Below are 20,137 nucleotides of genomic sequence, written 5' to 3'. Positions count from 1 at the left end.
AGAGCCATCTCTACTTCCTGAGGAGACTGAGGTCCTTTAACATCTGCCGGACGATGCTGAGGATGTTCTACGAGGCTGTGGTGGCCAGTGCTATCATGTTTGCTGTTGTGTGCTGGGGCAGCAGGCTGAGGGTAGCAGACACCAACAGAATCAACAAACTCATTTGTAAGGCCAGTGATGTTGTGGGGGTGGAACTGGACTCTCTGACGGTGGTGTCTGAAAAGAGGATGCTGTCCAAGTTGCATGCCATCTTGGACAATGTCTCCCATCCACTCCATAATGTACTGGTTAGGCACAGGAGTACGTTCAGCCAGAGACTCATTCCACTGAGATGTAACACTGAGCGTCATAGGAAGTCATTCCTGCCTGTGGCCATCAAACTTTACAACTCCACCCTCGGAGTGTCAGACACCCTGAGCCAATAGGCTGGTCCTGGACTAATTTCCACTTGGCATAATTTACCTATTTTTATTTAATTATTTATGGTTTTATATTGCTATATTTCTACTCTATTCTTGGTTGGTGTGACTGTAATGAAACCCAATTTCCCTCGGGATCAATAAAGTATGTCTGTCTGTCTGAGTGATGTCACAACAACAAAACAACTCACACTCAATATCAGCAGAAGCAAGGAATTAATTGTGGACTTCAGTAAAGGGGAAATCGGGAAGACATGCACCAGTCCACATTGAGTGGTTGACTGTGGATAGGTGAGCAGTTTCAAGTCTCTGGGCATTAATATCTCGGAGGAACTCTCCTGCGCCCAACATATTGATGCAATCATGAAGAAGTCACAACAGCTACATCAGTTTGAAGAGATTTGGTTCTACAGATGCGCACCGGAGAACATTCTCACTGGTTTCATCACAGTCTGGTGTGGAGACTTCAATTCACAGGATCACGAGAGTCTGCAGAGGATCGTAAACTCAGCGCTCCCCACAGTGCAGATGACCTTCAAGAAGTGGTGCCTCAAGAAAGCATCATCTTTCACTAAGGTCCCTCGGTGTCCATGAGGCCATAAGACCTAGGAGCAGAAATAGACCATTTGGCCTGTTGAGTCTACTCTGCCATTCCATCGTGACTGATTTAGTATCACTCTCAACCCCATTCTCCTGCCTTCTCCCTGTAACTTTTAATGCCTTTAACAATCATGAACCATGCAGACATGTCCTCTTGTTACCACTATCAGGGAGGAGACACAGAAGCGTGAGGATCCACACTGAAGAATTCAAGAACAGTTTCTTCACTCTCCCTTCAGATTTCTGAGCAGTCCATAAAGCCATGAATAATGCCTTATTATGCCTTTTATTTTTCACTATTTATTTACTTACTAATTTATAACGATTTATGTAATTGCACTGTATTGCTGCTGCAAAACAACACATTTCAGACATATTCATGTCAGTGGTAATAAACCGCACTCTGATTCTGAATTCTGATTCTGCTCCACCATTCAGTAGAATCACAGCTGATATTTTATCTTAGAAATGCATTGCTGTGTTAACCCCACTCACCTCACTGTCTAAAAATGTTCTATAGTTTAAAATATTTATAATGATTATAACAAGTATTCATTAACAATATTATTTATAGTAATTTGCTACTTATAATGGAGTACACACTAACTGGCCATTTTACTAAGGTACCTCCTGTATCTAATAAAGTGACACTGACAATATGTTTGAGGTCTCCTGCTGCTGTACCCCATCCTCTTCAAGGTTCAACATGTTGTGAGTTCAGAGATGCTCCTCTGCACACCCCTGTTGTAACTTATGATTACCTGAATTACTGTTGCCTTCCTCTCAGCTTGAACCAGTCTAGCCATTCTCCTCTGACCTCCCAGATTAACAAGACGTTTTTGCCCACAGAACTGCTGCTCTAGAGTCTATTGTGTGTGAAAATCCCAGTAGATCAGCAGTTTCTGAGATACTCAAACCACCCTGTCTGACACCAACAATTATTCCATGGTCAAAGTCAGCTAGATCACACTTCTTCCCCATTCTGAAGTTTGGCCTGAACAACAACTGAACCTCTTGACATGCATTGAGTTGCTACCACATGATTGGCTGAATGGATATTTGCATTAATGAGCCGGTGTACCTAATAAAGTGGCCACTAAGTGTATGTTACAGCGAATAACAATTTATAAAGAATAGAGAGGGAGGCTATTCAGTTGTTTGCGGTAGTTCCACTACTACATTCAATCAATTTAATTTAAATAGAAATCACTGGTATGAAGGATGTTATAACTTTTGCTAATGTCTGTGATTTTCATCGTTCTCTTGGACTATTTAAGGAGTTATTTTAAAATTCAGCCTTTGTGCTTTTCGGACTAATGCAACCACCTGTGTGGCAGTGATGTACTCACGGACAAAATGAGGAAAACAGCAAGAAGCAATACGAGATTATGATCTTTACAATGTCCCACAAATATGTTCCATGAAAGCAGAGCTTTATTGCTCTGTACTGTATGTATGGCACCAGTTGACTGCACAGCTCCTGTTAAATGTTTGTAGAGGCAGGGTCCTATAAACGCTGAGCTAGTAAAACAGGAGAGAAGGGAAACTGCTGAAAACTGTAAGAGATATTTCAAACCAAAGCAAACGAACAGCCCCGTGAACACTTCACTGTAGTAAATATTCCCCCGTATATTTTTGGCAGCCTACATCTTGAATAGCATTTGAGATGTAATCTGACAACACATCAATATTATTGTGAAAATTATACTTGCTGAATATGCTTGAAAAGTATGTCACAGAGATAAAGGAAAAACTGAACGCCCAGAATGTGTTGTTGCTGATGTGACACAGATGTTCCCAACATCTGGCTGCTCTAAACAAACTGCACATGAACTTAAGATGGATGTGCATCTGACTGGCTGCTGTTTTGCAGTGTTAACTTCAAGGTTGCAAGGGTAGTTCTATGGAGACAGAGCAGGGGATTCCCTTTGCTCTCAAGTGGAATAAAGCAGCATCCACGATGAACATTTACCAACGGTGTATGAAAGCTCGGCTTTCAAATGCAGTACAGTTTATGTCTGCAGGTAATCTGTCCAAGCCGGTTGGACGCATGAGCCACAGGCATAGAAGGCATACAGAGGCAAATAACATGCATTGTGGAGTGAGAGGAATGCTACTGAACGGGCACCGCATACAGAAAAGTCCCACGCTGCTAAGGGCAGCAAATGGTGACCTGTTCATGGAGCCATTCTTGGTTTTGGCAACCTGCCTCAGGACTTTTCAATGCCTGGCCAAATCTGGCAAAATAAGAACTTGAGAAATTGAACACGGAAGGCATCATAAATCCCCTCACGCCTGCTCTGTCATTCAGAGAACTCATACTGCAGCTGATCATTTACCACTGCTCTATTCCACTGCACTAACCCCATATCCATCCCTTCATCCCCTAATATCTCAAAAATTATCTTGAATATACAGACTCAGTGACTCAGTCTCCACAAGAATCTTGGTTAGTGAATCCCAAAGGTATATCAGACTCTGGTGGTTTCTACACCCGAGTCTTGACTGGCTGAGAAGCTTGTTTTGCGATTAGATACCCCAACTGGGGAAATATCATCTCTGTATTTATCTTATCAAGCCCTACATGTTTCAATGAGATTGCTACACATTCCAAACTCAAGGTCCAGTTGCTTAACCCCAAATCCAAATTCAATCTGTAGTATCTTCTCCGCACTCCCACCACAAATGAATTCTTCCTTTGGTAGGGGACTACACCTTTACATAATAGAACCATAGAACATTACAGCACAGTACAGGCCCTTCAGCCCTCCATGTTGTGTCGACCCATATAATCCTTTAATAAAGTACTAAACCCACGCTATTCCGTAACCCTCTATTTTTCTTTTATCCATGTGCCTGTCCAAGAGGATCTTAAATACCCCTAATGTTTTAGCCTCCACCACCATCCCTGGCAAGTCATCTCAGGCACTCACAACCCTCTGTGTAAAAAACTTACCCCTGATGTCTCCCCTAAACTTCCCTCCCTTAATTTTGTACATATGCCCTCTGGTGTTTGCTATTGGTGCTCTGGGAAACAGGTACTGACTATCCACCCTATCTATGCTGCTCATTATCTTGTAGATCTCTATCAAGTCCCCTCTCATTCTTCTACACTCCAAAGAGAAAAGTCCCAGCTCTGCTAAACTTGCTTCATATAACTTGTCCTCCAAACCAGGCAACATCCTGGTAAATCTCCTCTGCACCCTCTCCATAGCTTGCACATCCTTCCTATAATGAGGTGATGAGAATTGAACACAATACTTTAAGTGCAGTCTCACCAGAGATTTGTAGAGTTGCAACATGACCTCTCTACTCTTGAACTCAATCCCCCTGTTAATGAAGCCTATCTGGAGGGATGTATAGATTTGAACCCCAAGGTCCCTTTGTTCATCTACACTCTTAAGAAATTGACCATTAATCCTGTACTCAGTCTTGTGGTTTGTCCTTCCAAAATGCATCACCTCAAACTTATCTGGATTGATCTCCATCTGCCATTTTTCTGCCCAACTCTACAGCCTGTCTATATCCTCTTGTAATCTTCGACAACCTGCAGCTCCATCCACGACTCCTCCAATCTTCATGTCATCCGCAAACTTGCTCACCCATCCTTCCGCCTCTACATCCAGGTCACATATAAAAATCACAAATAGCAGGGGTCCCAGGACAGATCCCCGTGGCACTCCACTAGTCACCGACCTCCAGGCAGAATACTTTCCTCCCACAACTAGGTTCCACTTATCCCATGCTTCATGAATTTCTGGATGTGCCTCTCATGAGGGACCTTGTCAAATGCCTTGCTAAAGTCCACATTCTTCCTTTGGTAGGGGACTACACCTTTACATAATAGAACCATAGAACATTACAGCACAGTACAGGCCCATCAGCCCTCCATGTTGTGTCGACCCATATAATCCTTTAATAAAGTACTAAACCCACACTATTCCGTAACCCTCTATTTTTCTTTGTAGACCATATCCACTGCCCTACCCTCATCAATTTCTTTTGTTACCTCTTCAGAAAACTCAATCAGGCTCGTGAGGCACGATCTTCCCTTCACAAAGCCATGTTGACTATCCATGAGTCGACTGTGCTTCTCCAAATGCTCGTAGATCCTATCCTTAAGAATCCTTTCCAGTAGTTTGCAGACCACCGACGTAAAACTCACCGGTCCATAGTTCCCAGGTTTCTCCCTATTACTTTTTTTAAACAAGGGAACTACATTTGCCACTCTCCAATCCTCTAGCAGTTCCCCTGTAGCCAAAGAGGATTCAAAGATCATAGCTAATGCTCCAGCAATCTCTTCTCTCAATTCCCACAACAACCTGGGGTGTATCATATCCGGCCCTGGGGATTTATCAATCTTGATGTTTTTAAAAAGATCCAGCACTTCTTCTTCCTTAATCTCCACATTGTCCAGCACACAGGCCCGCTCTACTTCGACCTCATCCTGATCAAGATCCTTTTCACTTGTGAATACTGAAGCAAAGATGCAGATCCAGATGCAGTCCCGATATAATTACAGTAAGATGTCTTTACTCCTGTATTCAAACCTTCTTATATTAAATGCTAAAGTATATTCTGTGGTAACTTCTACTTTACAAAAAGACCACTCGACAATTTTATGGCCAAAAGGGCATCTTTATCTGGGACGGCAAATGATATTTACAATACAGAGGCTTCCAGGTACCTCGTGCGGCAGGGGTGGAGGAACTATATACAATGCATACTAGGAGTAAAAAGGGCAGAAGTGAAAACCCCACCAACCCAGGATCCCGCCTCTTGCTACCAACAGCTTCCCGATTAGTATTAACTTACTTTTAATAATACTCACATTACAATACTTCTCCCCCTTTAAAATCCAACATTCCCCAAATATAGAAGAACTGGGAAATATAAACAGTGGTATCATTAGCAACAGGTTACCAATACAAAAACACCTAAAAGAAAACATGGCAAATTCAACATTCAATCTAGCAACAAAAGAAACTATCCAATCAAAGATTCAGTCTGTCAGGAGATTTGTGAGGGTGCTGCAATCTACAAACTCTTCCCGGTGACCCAGCAGGCACCGCTGGTGAGGATGTTTTGGGTGGATCTACTGTTGGGGACACGAGTGGAGTCTGTGTGTCTGTGTGAGAATGTCCATCCTCTTCAGGGGACTCTGCCCCTCTGCCAGTGTCCCTCCCTCTAGCAAAGTCACTGGTGGACATGCTTTCCTGGTATGCATTAAGTGGTCATTGCTCCTTAACTGTTTTGTACGACTGAGCTTCTTTGAGATCGGTGGCAAGCTATTCTCAGCATTATAGGGACAAATGGCATCTGCAGGTTTGCCACCTAGCTTGGAATGCACTGAAGAAGGAACTTTGGTTTTTGAACCATCATCACGACTGTGGCTCAGAATAGACCCAATTGCAAATTTTTCATCGAATTCCTTGTTATAACTTGGAACTATCTGGAGTTCAACAGCAGGAAATTGCAATGTGTTTCAAAAAACCTCTTGTGCTTGAACAAAGGTGTTGTCTGTTAAATCACAGTCATTGATTTTGATGATACATTCATTCTCCTGGAGCAGGTTCTCTTTTCTTGAATGGCTGTTCTCTTCAATACCATGAATACACAGGCCAAGGAATCTTCCACTCAGCGTAGAGTTAAAAGGCACCACATGGATTCCCAGGGGGCCACCGCCTCCAGAAAATTCTACTTTCTTTATCAAATCACTTAGAGTGCTTTCTGAATGCTTGTCTGGTGGTCCTGGAGGCTCTCTTCTTACATCGTCTGCGGGTACCCTGTTTGCTACTGTTACGACTGGCTTCACATGCAGGTTCCTGTTAGCTGGATCATCAGGCTCAGATGCAACCTGCTGTAACGAGGTACAAGAGCTGGGTCACTGCTTTGCCGTACTAGAAGTGGCAAGCTGGCTTTCAGTGCCGAGGGGGTAACATCAATTGCTCCTGTAATAGGCTGAAGAGCCGCAAGCTGCGCTGCGAGCTCACTCTCAAATGTGTCCGGACTATGTCTGTCACTCACATTGCCATTGGCGACTTCATCTGCACGCTGCACCTCATGCTCTTCCGTCATGTGTGCATATTTAAATTCATGCCTGTTGGCTGGATTTCGTGAAGCCAATCGCGGCCCACTGCCCTTAGCTGTCACCTGCCTGGCTTCAGCCTTCTGGACCCCGGCCGAAATACCCACATATAACACCCCTAAGTGAGGTATGGGCTGCCCCGTATAGGTCCTGAGTTGGAGCTTAGATGGTCTGATGGGAGGCAGGTTGGATCCCCATGTCCTCCTGTAGGTCTCTTCACTAATGACCGATGCAGAATCAATCTCGAACTTAATGCCCTTTCCCTTGACAGTGACTGTGGCATAATAGGGTTCAGGAGGTCCCTCATCCGTTTCCACCCCAAACATGTTGTAGGCACACGCTGCCTCTCCGTCTGCCTCTCCTAGGTGGTGTGTGGCTGCCTGGGTCTGTTGAGCTTTCGCCTGCCCAGGCTTAACCTCACCCTTTATGCTCCTGCACTTTTTATCTAAATGTCCCTTCTTGCTACAAGCATGGCAGACAGTATCTTTGAATTTACAAACCTTTGTATAGTGTGTTCCTGTGTTCCTCCACACCAAAAACATTTCACCCGCTTTGCCTGTTTACCAGTCTCCCTCCTGACTTGGAGCACTGCCGCCGACTACGACCCCCAATATCTTTTCTGTATATCCTTGGCATTATCAGCAGCCATCTCCATGCCTTGGGCAATCTCTAGGGCCTTCTTGAAAGTCAACGGTGGGGTTTCCCCCAACAAGCGGCGTTGTACAGCGACATTATTAATGCCGCATACTAATCTGTCACAGAGCATGTCATCCAACATGGCTCCGAAATCGCAATGCTCCGACAGCTGCCAAAGCTCAGCCACAAAACTGCCCACAGACTGACCTGGCTTCCGGACATGGCTATGAAATCTGAACCGTTGAACTATCACTGAAGGCTTTGGATTGTGGTGGTTCCCCACGAGCTTGACCAGTTCGTCGTATGGAAGTTCTCCCGGCTTCCACGGTGTAGCTAAGTTCGTATCAGCTTGTAAGTCCTTGCCCCACACACACTCAGGAGAATAGAGTGCTTCTTAGCCTCCTCAGTAATTCCATTAGCACAGAAAAAAATGGCCTAACCTTTCCTCATACTCCGGCCACTTCTTGATTTGCTTGTCGAACACACACTGCACTGAACGCAGCCATCCGAACACGATGCTCCTTACCCGCTCACAGCTCGTGAACAAAAACGGGGCCGACCCGTCCACAAAACCAGTTTAACTCATCGCCAAAAATATGTGGTAACTTCTACTTTACAAAAGTCCACTCGACAATTTGATGGCCAAAAGAACATCTTTAACTGGGGCGGCAAATGATATTTACAATACAGAGGCTCCCAGATACCTCGTGCGGCATGGGTGGAGGAATTAAATACAATGCATACTGGGAGTAAAAGGAACGGAAGTAAAGACCCTGCCAACCCCGGATCCCGCCTCTTGCTACCAACTGCTTCCCGATTAGTATTAACTTACTTTTAATAATGCTCACATTACAACATATTCCATTTACTATTTTAATTTCATGCAGTACCTACACATTAACTTTTAATAATTTGAATAGTCAGTTCTTCTGAACACCAACTCACTTTAGTCTCTCGATACTTAAAATACATCAATCTTCCTACTTTCCGCCACATTACGAATAAGTTCACAAATGTCCATATTTTCTTTTCTATCTTCTACTCCTTGTTTGTCCCCTTATCCTGTTCATATGCCCTCCTGCAGCCTCTTCACAATCCATTCCACTGCATAGCTTTGCATCATTAACAAACTTAGATCTATTATACTTAGGAGCATCATTCATACTATTGGCCGAGGCTGCGCGCTCCTTTGTTTGAAAAAAGGCCCATAAAGTGAACACTGTGCTTGTTGTATAATGGAGAGTTACACAAAAATGCAGCCATGCTCACTAGATTTGGAAGAAGGTGGAATCAAAAAGTTTCAACACCTGCTGCAGCTACCATTTGGAAATATGTTAATACTAAAAGACCACTCATTCCCTATGACAAGGCTTTCCGTTCCATTAGGCCACCAGAGCTCCCAACATACAACATCTTGCATCAGAATAAATCATGAAACAACAAAAAGTGGACTTCTACAGAACAGCATAGCATTTTCATCTTACCTTGTTCGCTTTATTTTCAAAGACAGGGAAATGTTCAACATTTTTAAATCTCTTTTTTCAAGGCAGTTCCTAAGTTTAGTTCAGTGTTTGTATTTATATTTTTTGTGTGTGTTAATGCACCACTTACTGCGATGTTATTTTTCCATGCTTTTGTGATACACACCATGACTGCTCCATGACTCAGGTTCAAATTTTCCATGACAAAAATCTACCTCCACCTAATCCCAGCTGATCTGCTTCAGCATGAGTTCCATGTCCTTTGATAATCCAATGCCACAAAAACCTACCTCCTTCAGTTCTGAGATTTTCTGCTGACTGCCGGCATCAAATCTGGGATGAAGGCACTCCATCTTTCATGATACTGCTTCCCACATCCCAGCTGCAGGGGTTGGTTCAGGCAATAACATTATGTTCACAAGGGAATGATTTCCTCTGTTTATTCTATCAACAACTTTAATCATTCTAAACAGTTCAATAAATCACTCTTTAATCCAGGAAGTATCATGGTAAATCTCTTCTGTATCCTCCTCAGAACCTTCACATCCTTCCGACCATGGGTCAACCACAACTGAATGCAGTATTCTATAAATCTGCCTCATGAGCTAGTATGCACACTAATAAAGACAAGCATGCCATATGCCTTCTTTACCATCAGCTTATGTCGCCACTTCCAGGGTGCTACCAACTTGGCCCACAAGATCCCTCTGTACAACAACACTATTAACGATCCTACCATTAATTTAGAACTGTCCCTTTACGTTTAATCTCCCAAAACACAAAGCCTCAGGCTTGCCCAGATTAAACTCCATTTGCCATTTCTCCATTTCTATCTGCAATTGATCCACACTCAGTGGTCAGTTTATCAGGTGCCTCCTGGACCTCGTAAAGTGGCCACCAAGTGTATGTCCATGGCCTTCTGCCTCAAGGTTCAACATGTTGTCTGTTCAGAGATGCTTTTCTGCACACCACTGTTGTAAAGTGTGGTTTCCTGTCAGCCTTCCTGTCACTTGAACCAGTCTGGCTGTTCTCCTCTGCTCTCTCTCATTAACAAGTCATTTTCACTCTGCTGCTCACTGGATGTTATTTCGTTTTTTGCACCATTCTTTGTGAACTCCATGGAGACTTGTGTGTGAAAATCCCAGGAGATCAGCAGTTTCTGAGATACCCGAACCACCCCCGTCTGGCACCAACAATCATTCCACGGTCAAAGTCACTTAGATCACATCTCTTCCCCATTCTGAAGTTTCGCCTGAACAACTGACCATGTATTGAGTTGCTGGCACATGATTGGCTGAATGGATATTTGCATCAATGAGCCGGTGTACCTAATCAAGTGGCCACTGAGTGCATGGTATATGTAATACCACAAAACATAGAGAGGTGGGAGGGATTTGTTCACCAGAAGGAAAAATCAATATTCATACCATCACGTTGGAGGGTACCTGGAAGGAATATAAGGTGTCGCTCCTGCACCCTGAAGGTGGGCTCCTCACTTTGGCACAAGAGAAGGCCATGGATCGACACGTTGGAACTTGAATGAAAATAGGAATTAAAACGTTTGGCCACCGGGAAGAACCATTTGTGGCGGATGGAGTGGAGGTGCTTGACGAAGTGGCTCCCCATTTTATGACGGGTCTTGCCAATGTAGAGAAGGCCCCTTCGGGAGCACTGGACACAACAGGCAACCCCAGCAGATACTCAGGCATCCTACCGAATCACAGTCACTAAGTGAAATGTGTTCTTTTGCAGCAGCAGTACTGTGCAAAGTCATAAAATTGCTATAAGTTGCATAAACAAATTAGTGCCAAATAGTGTCAGCATGGCGAGTGGAATGTCAACTAATGACATACAGATGAAGTGGGGGAATCTAAGATTTACTGTGAAAAGTTAGCTAAAAGTCCAAAGGGGATCAAAAAGGATACACAGAAAGCTACAGTTTGTCACAAGGCACATAATTTCAGAGTTAAGAAAATACAATTGTTGCTTGGGTTACGTTGGAATGTAGTGTTGAGTCAAACACTCAGTGATACATTAGTGTTGGAGACAGGCAAGGAAGGGTTAAGGAAAATAGCACATGGGTTATTATGAGAGGCCGAGCAATTAATTGTGGGGGTTAAAAGGAAGGAATGATGTTAAGATAAAGAAAGGGATGCACTAGGATGACTTTTCCAACACAGACACAGGCTCTAAAGAGTGCCTGGGGCATCAGCAGGGCATTCAAAGGAGGGAGGATATTTTGTAAAATTATGTCACAATTGTAGGGGAAATAAGAAGCTGAAGAGTGGAACCATTCTTAGGAAAAGGGATTTCTGTGGGCTGTTTCGAGATAGGAAAAGATGGGAGAGAGGCAGTGGATTTAATTGGGGGCAGACAGATCCTCACAGGAGAAGCCAGGGCATGAGAGACAGTAGGATAAGGGATTGTGATGGTAAAACTAAAATCATCATTGATACCATCTTTTGGTTAAGGCACCAAAATGAAGCCTTTCTACCTCTTTTGGATAAGGTAACATTTACTAGAACACCACAGACTATTTCCCTGCTAAACTGTGGTATTCTGGTAAATGTCTTTCAACCAACCTCATTGGAACAGGTCATCATTACTTTGTGAGATCTCACTATGCACAATTTTGCCCACTGCCTTTCCCAGGGGTAGAGCCCCTTTTCAATTTCATGCGATGCACTATTGGAGTCCCTAGTACCCAAGGGAATTGATCTCTGCTGTCCAGTGAGGTTAGATGGGAGGTTCAGCAAACTCCAATCAATACAAAGACTCAAAACTGAACTGGGAGAAAAAGCTCAAAAAAGTATAAGAGTTAGGAACAGGGTGACAGATGAATCTCCCCCGAAGTTCTTGGCAGATAATACAACAGATGAGCGTGACTGCATTCTGCACAGAATCTCAGGCAGTAGCCTTTAAATTTAGTTCAAAGATTAACCTCAGTTCCTGAGCTCCTGAAGATTAAAGGCTCGTTTCCAAGCATCTAACCTTTACTACTAGCCATGGGGAGTGAAGCTGGAGGACAAAGGCAGCATTCGCCTCAACAAGTTGATACACTTCATGTACAGGCGTGCACACGTGTGCACACACATGCATGAATAGTACATGTACGTACACACACACACACACACACACACACACACACACACACACACACACGGACTTCACAAATGCAGCAATACTTGTGCCAATTTTTTTTTTTACAAACTCATGTTCAAAATAGTGTCTATAAAAAATATTCAGCTCCCTTGGAAGTTAACACGTTTTATTGTTTTACAATATTGAATCACAGTGGATTTAATTTGTTTTTTTTTGGTCACTGATCAACAGAAAAAGACTCTTTCATGTAAAAGTGAAAAGATCGCTACAAAGTGATCCAAATCAATTAAAAATATAAAACATGAAATAATTGATTGCATAAGTATTCACCCCCCCACCTTTAACATGACACACCAAATCATCACTGATGCAGCCAGAATTGGGTTTAGAAGTCACATGATTATTTAAATGGAGCTCTGTTTTTGGAGACCTGTATTCAGTCAAGGTGTTTCAATTGATTATAGTAAAAATACACCTGTATCTGGAAGGTCCAACTGCTGGCGAGTCAGTACCCTGGCAAAACTGCACCATGAAGACAAAAGAACGCTCCAAGTAATGCAGCAAAAAGGTTATTGAAAAGCACAAGTCAGGAGATGGATACAAGAAAAATACAAAATATCCCTTGGAGTACAGTTAAGTCAATCATCAAGAAATGGAAAGAATATGGCACAGCTGTAAATCTGCCTAGAGTAGGCCGTCCTCAAAAACTGAGTGACCGTGCAAGAAGGGGACTAGTGAGGGAGACCACCAAGTGACCAATAACAACTCTGGACGCAGTGGCTGAGAAGCTTCACTACTATTGCCTGGGTGCTACGCCAGTCGCAGCTTTATGGGAGAGTGGGTAAAAGAAAGCCACTGTTGAAAAAACACTCAGTTCAAATTTTGGCCAGGGTTTGCCAGGAGTCAAGTGGGAGACTCTGAAGTCAGCTGAAAGAAGATTCTGTGGTCTCATGAAACCAAAATTGAGCTTTTCGGCCATCAGACTAAACGCTGTGTTTGGTGTAAACCAAACACCGCACATCATCAAAAACACAATATCCCTACCGTGAAGCTTGGTGGTGGCTGCATCATGTGGGGGTGGGGGGGATGCTTCACTGTTGCAGGCCCTGGAAGGCTTGTGAAGGCAGAGGTTAAAACGAATGCAGCAAAATACAGGGAAATCCTGTAGGAAAACCTGATGCAGTCTGCAAAAGAACTGTAACTTGGGAGAAGATTTGTTTTCCAGCAAGACAATGCCCCCAAGCATAAAGCCAAAGCTACACAGGAATAGCTTAAAAACAACAAACTTGATGTCCTGGAGTGGCCAAGTCACAGTCTAGACCTCAATCCAATTGAGAATTTGTGGCTGGACTTGAAAAGAAAGGGCTGTTCACTCATGATCCCCATACAATCTGAAAGAGCTTAAGCAGTTTTGTAAAGATGAATGGGGAAAAATTGCAGTGCCCAGATGTCAAAGCTGATAGAGACCTATCCACACAGACTCAAGACTGTAATTGCTGCCAAAAGTGCATCTGCTAAATACCAACTTGAAGGGGGTGAGTAATTATGCAATCAATTATTTTGTGTTTAATAATTGTAATAAATTTAGACCAATTTGTAGAAAGTTGCTTTCACTTTGACACAAAAGGCTCTTTTCTGTTGATTAGTGTCAAAAAAGCCAAATTAAATCCACTGTGATTCAATGTTGTAAAACAATAAAACATGAAAAATTCCAAGGGAAGGTGCGGAGTGAATACTTTTTATAGGCACTGTATTTCCAGATAGCTTATCAATTACTTCTTTGTACATTAAAAAAAAAGAAGCTACCTTCTTCTCCAGGTGTTTTAGTACCACACAATGTGGTGGGGGCTGAACTGAAATATCCCTGGAAATAAACTATCCATGCCTGCTGAGCTCGAATGACAAGCTCTTAATGCAGTTAAAGACACAAAAACAAGAAGCTTTCCAAACAAGCCCAGGAAGACCACACAAACAATCAGTTGAATTATCCCTCATCTTAAGTGTTTCATCTGGCTCTGCCTATTTACCACGCTGGGAAAGAAAGCTGAGTTTAGATTGTTACAAGACCTAAGTCATTAAACAACAAATGCTAGAAATGAAAATGATGATGATGCACTCTTCTGAAGGTTTAACTAACTGCCCCACACCTTGTCCTTTGTTTTGCATCCCTCTCCCCCCCCTTCCCATTTCATGAACACTTGCAAAGGGAGAATAACACTACACTTGTGTGAATTCCTGCAACATCTGCTAACCCTCTGTCTCGGAACATACTTCAAGAGGCTGAACTCTCACAGGCCGTCAGATGCGTAGTTGTACCTGTTCGCGCTCTAAAAACCTGTCCCAACCAACTGTGGGCCAGGTTTTCAGAGCCAGAACAGGTACACCATCTGGGCCTGACTGCCTGTGAGGGTTCACCCTCTTGAAGTATGTTCTGAAGTGCTCACCGAAGTGAAGTGCAATCCATCACTGCTGTAGTCAGAGGTTCCACCTGCTTCAAAAAGGGCATTAATCATACCAGTGCCAAGAAGAGCAGGGTCAATGAAAGTCAATGACTTTCGCCAAGTTGTTCTCACATCTACTGTGACTAAGTACTTTGTGAGGCTGGTCATGGCCAGAATCAACTCCTGCCTATGTTATGGCCCGGTCCGGAGCCCGCATTCCGGGTCTTGATCCGGTCCGCGGACTCCAGACTCCGGGTCTTGTAGCCGTCCCTCCTTTCGCCCTTGAGCCCAATTAGTCACACCTGTGCATCATCGTGGCTTGTTGGGGCTCAAGGAGGTGCACCTGATGCCCATCGGCTGGCGGTGTATATAGGGGGCTTTGGGACTGTGTGGAGTTGGAGGTGTGTGTTGTCTGGTCTATCTGGGTCCTCTGGTTGCACTGGCTTGGACTTCCCCTTGTTAAAGATGAATTCTTTGAATAAGTCTGGCAGTCACCCTGGACCTAGTTCCCTTCCTATCCCTTGCCTCTGTCAGGCAAGCCTGGCTGCACTGCTGTTGCCTGGTGGGGATCTCTGCCCCTTTCCACCCCTTGCTGCTGATGGGTTGTGCCCTGCAACCTATCCAGGTGCTCTGTGACCTGCTCAGGTCCTGTGTTCCTGCCTGGGAGGTCTGGGCCCTGCCCAGTGAACTCCTAGACCTTGCCTGAACTCTGGGATCCTCCTTGCCTCCTGAACTCTAAAACTCTCCCGGAACCCCAGAATCACCTTGAATGTCACGTCCCTCATGCACATCATAGTCACCACATCTTGTTGTGGTAAACTATGTATACCTGTCTGGACATGCCCCTCTGCTGACTGCTCCTGTGGCTCCTCCCACAGACCCCTGTATAAAGGTGAATGGAGGCACTGCTCCCCTCCCTCAGTCTCTGAGATGTTGTGCTCCCTTTTGCTGCTAATAAAAGCCTATCATTCGTCTCCTGTCTCTGAGAGTTATTGATGGTGCATCACTTGTCTATTGTTTAGTTGTTCCTGTCCTGCCCCTAGTACTTCAGTGCCTGTGTCCTGAGCTTGGGTCCAGGCTCCTGTCCCCTTATGACAGCCTAAGCAAGGACCTGCACCTGCTGTAATTTACCTATCACCACAATATGTCTAAAGAGGATACAATCCCACTGCTCTACTTGGCCTTGGACTATTTGGACATCATGCTTCTGTGCATTGATTACACTTCAGTGTTCAACACCATCATGCCCTCAAAACTAATAAACAAGCTTCAAAATCTGGGCCTCTGTACCTCCATCTGCAACTGGATCTTTGCGTTCATCATTAGGAAACCAGTCAGTGCAGGTTAGAAATAACATCTCCTCCTCGCTTACAATCAACACCATTGCACTTCAGTAGGATGTGTGCTTTTCCCACTGTTCTGCTCTCTCTTTACCCATGACTGTGCGGCTAGGCACAGCTCAAACATCACCTATAAATTTGTCAATGACACAAATGGCAGAATCTCAAATGATGACGTGGAGGCATACAGGAGTGAGATAGATCATCTGGTTGAGTGATGTCGCAACAGCCACCTTGCACTCAAAGTCAGGGAAACCAAGGAACTGACTGTAGACTTCAGTCGAGGGAACACACACAAATCCTCATCGAGGGATCAGCAGAGGAAAGGGTGAGCAGTTTCAATGTCCTGGGGGGTCAACATCCCTGAAGATAGATCCTGGGCACAACATATTGATGCAATCACAAAGGAGGAACAAAAATGGCTATGTTTCATTCGGAGTTTGAGGAAATTTGGTATGACACCAAAGTTATCTGATTCTACAGATACACCGTGGAGAGCATTTTCACTGGTCGTGTCACCACCTGGTATGGAGGGGCCACTGCACAGGATCAGCAAACCTGCAGAAGGTTGCAAGCTCAGCCAGCTCCATCACAGACAACAGCCTCCCCAGAGGACACCTTCAAAAGGCAATGCCTCAAACTGTGGCATTCATCATTTAGTACCTTTATCACCTAGGACATGCCCTCTTCTCATTTCTACCATCAGGGAGAAGGTACAGGGGCCTGAAGAGACACACTTGTCTTCAATATTGTTGTAAAACAATAAAACATGAAAACTTACAAAAGGGGTTGAATACTTTTTATAGGCACTGTATATACTGAGATATCTTATGGTGAATGACTCACCTGCTGACGTCCTGAAACCTTTTCACCATCCATGAAGCATGATTCAGGAGCGTGATGGAGCACTCTCTACTCGCCTCGATAAGTGTAGCTCCAACAACACTTACAAAGCTTGAAGAGAAAACAGGGGAAGACAAAAAAAGGAACAGCAGAGAAAAGTAAATAAAGTTAGGAGGGAAATAAGAGTGAGGAATGAAGGAGAGGTAGGGAAGGCTGAGAACACAGAAGGCCGAAATGAGACATGGAGGCTGTAGAAACCAAGTATCTGTTGCCTGTCTGTATTGTGCTTGTGTTGCACGTCCTCACTCTGCATTAAGGTTATCTGTCACATGGCTTTATCAGAAATAAGTGAATATAGTCATCTGTTTGCCGCCTTGGTGCCATACAAAGGGGGGGGGGGGAGTAGAGAGTGCATATTTTTTGTTGGCTACTCATCATTGTTTGAATTTGATCCAATTACATTCATCTCGCTCGTCTTTGTTTTACGTGAATAACCGAAGAATCGAATGATTTTATAGCTGGTTTGTAGTAAAAGATTAAACGTACTTTATCGAGTTGGAACTCAGTTCCCTCACTGAGCCCTCTGGCGAATTTGAGTTCTTTTTCAAGTCGTCACTACACAGGTGAAGAAAGAGAAATGAGAGGCAGAGCGGAGATGGGAGGGAGAGCTGGAAAAGGAAGCCAAAGGGAAAAGAGAGTGGTTGAATAGAGAGACAACAAGATGAGCAGAGATCGAGCAAGCCAGTTAGCACAAACAAGAGAGACAAAGAGATCAGCTGAATGCCTTCCTTGCGTTCGATTTTAAAATGTCCTGAATGAGAAAGGGCTGCTTGACCATGCTGCTCAGTGCAGAGATAATAATCTTGAAGCAAAAGTACGCTAATGCACTATTAAAAAATAGAACATTGTGTGTCCAAGTAAACAAGTGAAATGTCAATGGAAAGCAAAAAAAAGATTACCATAGAACAGTCTCTGCGGCTCACTTCCAACTCCACTGGGCAACATGGGGTTAGGTAACTCCGGGTGCAGGGACGGCGGAGTGGAGCCGGATGTTTGGGTGCCCCTGTGGACATACGGCGATCCGTAGGTTTGTGCACCGGGTGATAACAGCCGGGGGCGGGCTGCGTTCCAGCTGGGCGGACAGTTCCCTCTGGCCTCGCTGTACCCACTGTCGGGAGGCATCAGGTCATGGTCGAACACCTCATCGTCAGTGTCAAGTTCCTCCGCGTCGCACAGATCCATGTCATTCAACCCTAGCCTTACAGTTTACCCTCTGGGAGAAGCTCGCTCGGAAATGGAAGCAGAGGATGGTACCTAAGATCAGAATGAAAAGACTGGTTAAAGCAACAGGGTAAAAGCATCCTGGCCGAGCCTGCATCTTGCTGACTTTGCGGAAGGTCTGCTGAGCGAGTTGCCAAGGCTAGTCAGTCCTTACACAAGGTGCCCAAGGAACGCAGTGCATCGAGCAGCATCAGGTAGCTGATTAAGGACTCAAGTCAGCAGAATGCAGAGCTCCTCCAGTGTTCGTGTGTGCTGCCCACGACTTCCAGCATCTGTGGAATATCATGTGTTTAGTCAGACCTCTTGTAGCTTTGGTTGCTTCACTGAGAATTAATGAGATCACAACCCATTCTTTTGTTCCTCACCTTAACTCTCTAGTCTCGGGCAATTTCTGCTCTGGGGAAAACAGAAGTTTATCGCTATCTACCCTATCAGTGCCTCACACTCACTTTCATTTGCACAAAACTTAAAATCTCTGTCATAAACTATGAACCGTGGCAGTCAATTTGTGCACAGTTCCCACAATACAGAAATTAGATCCTCTGCTTGAGTCTTGCTGCAGAGAAACCATTACCACTCAGGATGCAGGGCAGAAACACTGGGTTTTCCTTCCAGCAGAACACTCTGCTCTTTCACAGATACTGGGGAGGGCAGTGATGTACTGCAAAACGCAGCACTCCTGCAGTACTAAATAAGAAAATGCCATCTTAGATAATAACATCCACACCAAATGCACAGCCACCAACAACTTGCAGAGCAGACATCAAAAGTGCCTTCAGCTTGCTCCAGATCAGCAGCATACTAAAAACATAACCTAAACACAACCACGGAAGAGGCAAGACGTTGGTGAGATACTGAGAGTCTACTGTAAATGACGTCAGGCAATTTACAACAACATCCTTGTGTTTTATTGAGAAAATGTCGTTCTGTTTACAGAACCACAGGTGTCACAGATGGAGATAGAGTTGGAAGGACAGGCAAACAAAGTGCCATGCAAATCACGAGCACAGAGACAGAACCACCTTTTGAAAAAGACAAATTCCAGGAAAGAGACAATAAAATGCAAACAGCTAACATGGACTTAAAACAGACACGACTCCAATCTGCACAGTTAATTTTCAGCTGGAAAAGTATACTCAAAAAGTTTTACATGAACTAAAGCAGAGGCTGTTGGAAATACTCAATAGGTCAGGCAGCGTCTGTGGAGTTCACTACAGTTTGGTGACATTTCATCAGTCTGGAAGGGGTTGAAACAAAAGAAGTTTACTGATGTAGAGCAAGCTGGAAATTGAAGTTCTTTTCACCAGCCTTGCTTATCTTACTTTCACAGTTCCGATGAAAAATCATTGACCTATAAAATCAACTCAGTTTCTTTCTCAACCGATGTGACTTGATCAGCGGAGTATTTCCAGAATTCTCTTCTATTGCATGTTACCAGTAAATGCAATATTCTACTTCACACCATTCCAGCATTTCTTTTCTCTCTCTCTCTGATCTGAATTCATTCATCTTATTCTGTTCACTCCTCCAGACAGATCGGCTGAAATGACCAAGCCCTCAATACCCTATGCAGTCAGCACCACCAGCTCTTGCATTTTTCCATCACCTTAGGTCTCCAGCTTAGCAGAAACAGCCATTTGTTTTTTTTTACGCTCTTTCCCTCTTCCATGCAACTTAAGATGTAGCTGAATTTAACATTTCCTAGGCCCAATGAAAGGTCATCAGCCTGAAATTTTGACCCTGCCTCTGTCTCCAGAGATGCTGCCTGACTTGCAGAGTACGATCTCAGAACAAAGTTGCTAGGATCTTCTACAGTTTTATTGCAATGAAAAGGAACAGGGAACCTCCCACCCCACCAAGCTCACTCCATCATTTAACAAGATCACGGCTGATCTCTTACCTCAAT

At 44.1% G+C, this 20,137-nt stretch overlaps 1 protein-coding gene across 2 annotated transcripts in view; it reads right to left on the bottom strand.

The window, feature by feature from the left end:
* LOC132383155 (bcl-2-modifying factor-like) overlaps positions 1–20,137 on the bottom strand; it is a 105,829-nt gene that overhangs the window by 44,629 nt on the left and 41,063 nt on the right. For both annotated transcript variants that reach the window (XR_009508558.1, XM_059954014.1), the window contains exon 2: positions 17,910–18,264. Coding sequence is in view for 1 of the 2 variants with exons in the window: in XM_059954014.1 (XP_059809997.1) it covers positions 17,910–18,192 (283 nt within the window). In the remaining variant the exon portion in view is untranslated. The remainder of the gene's footprint in view (positions 1–17,909; positions 18,265–20,137) is intronic.

Source organism: Hypanus sabinus, chromosome 2 (assembly GCF_030144855.1).
Source record: "Hypanus sabinus isolate sHypSab1 chromosome 2, sHypSab1.hap1, whole genome shotgun sequence".
NCBI classification, from domain to species: domain Eukaryota; kingdom Metazoa; phylum Chordata; class Chondrichthyes; order Myliobatiformes; family Dasyatidae; genus Hypanus; species Hypanus sabinus.
Note: the sequence above shows the minus strand (reverse complement) of the source record. Positions and strands in the feature narration are given on the sequence as shown.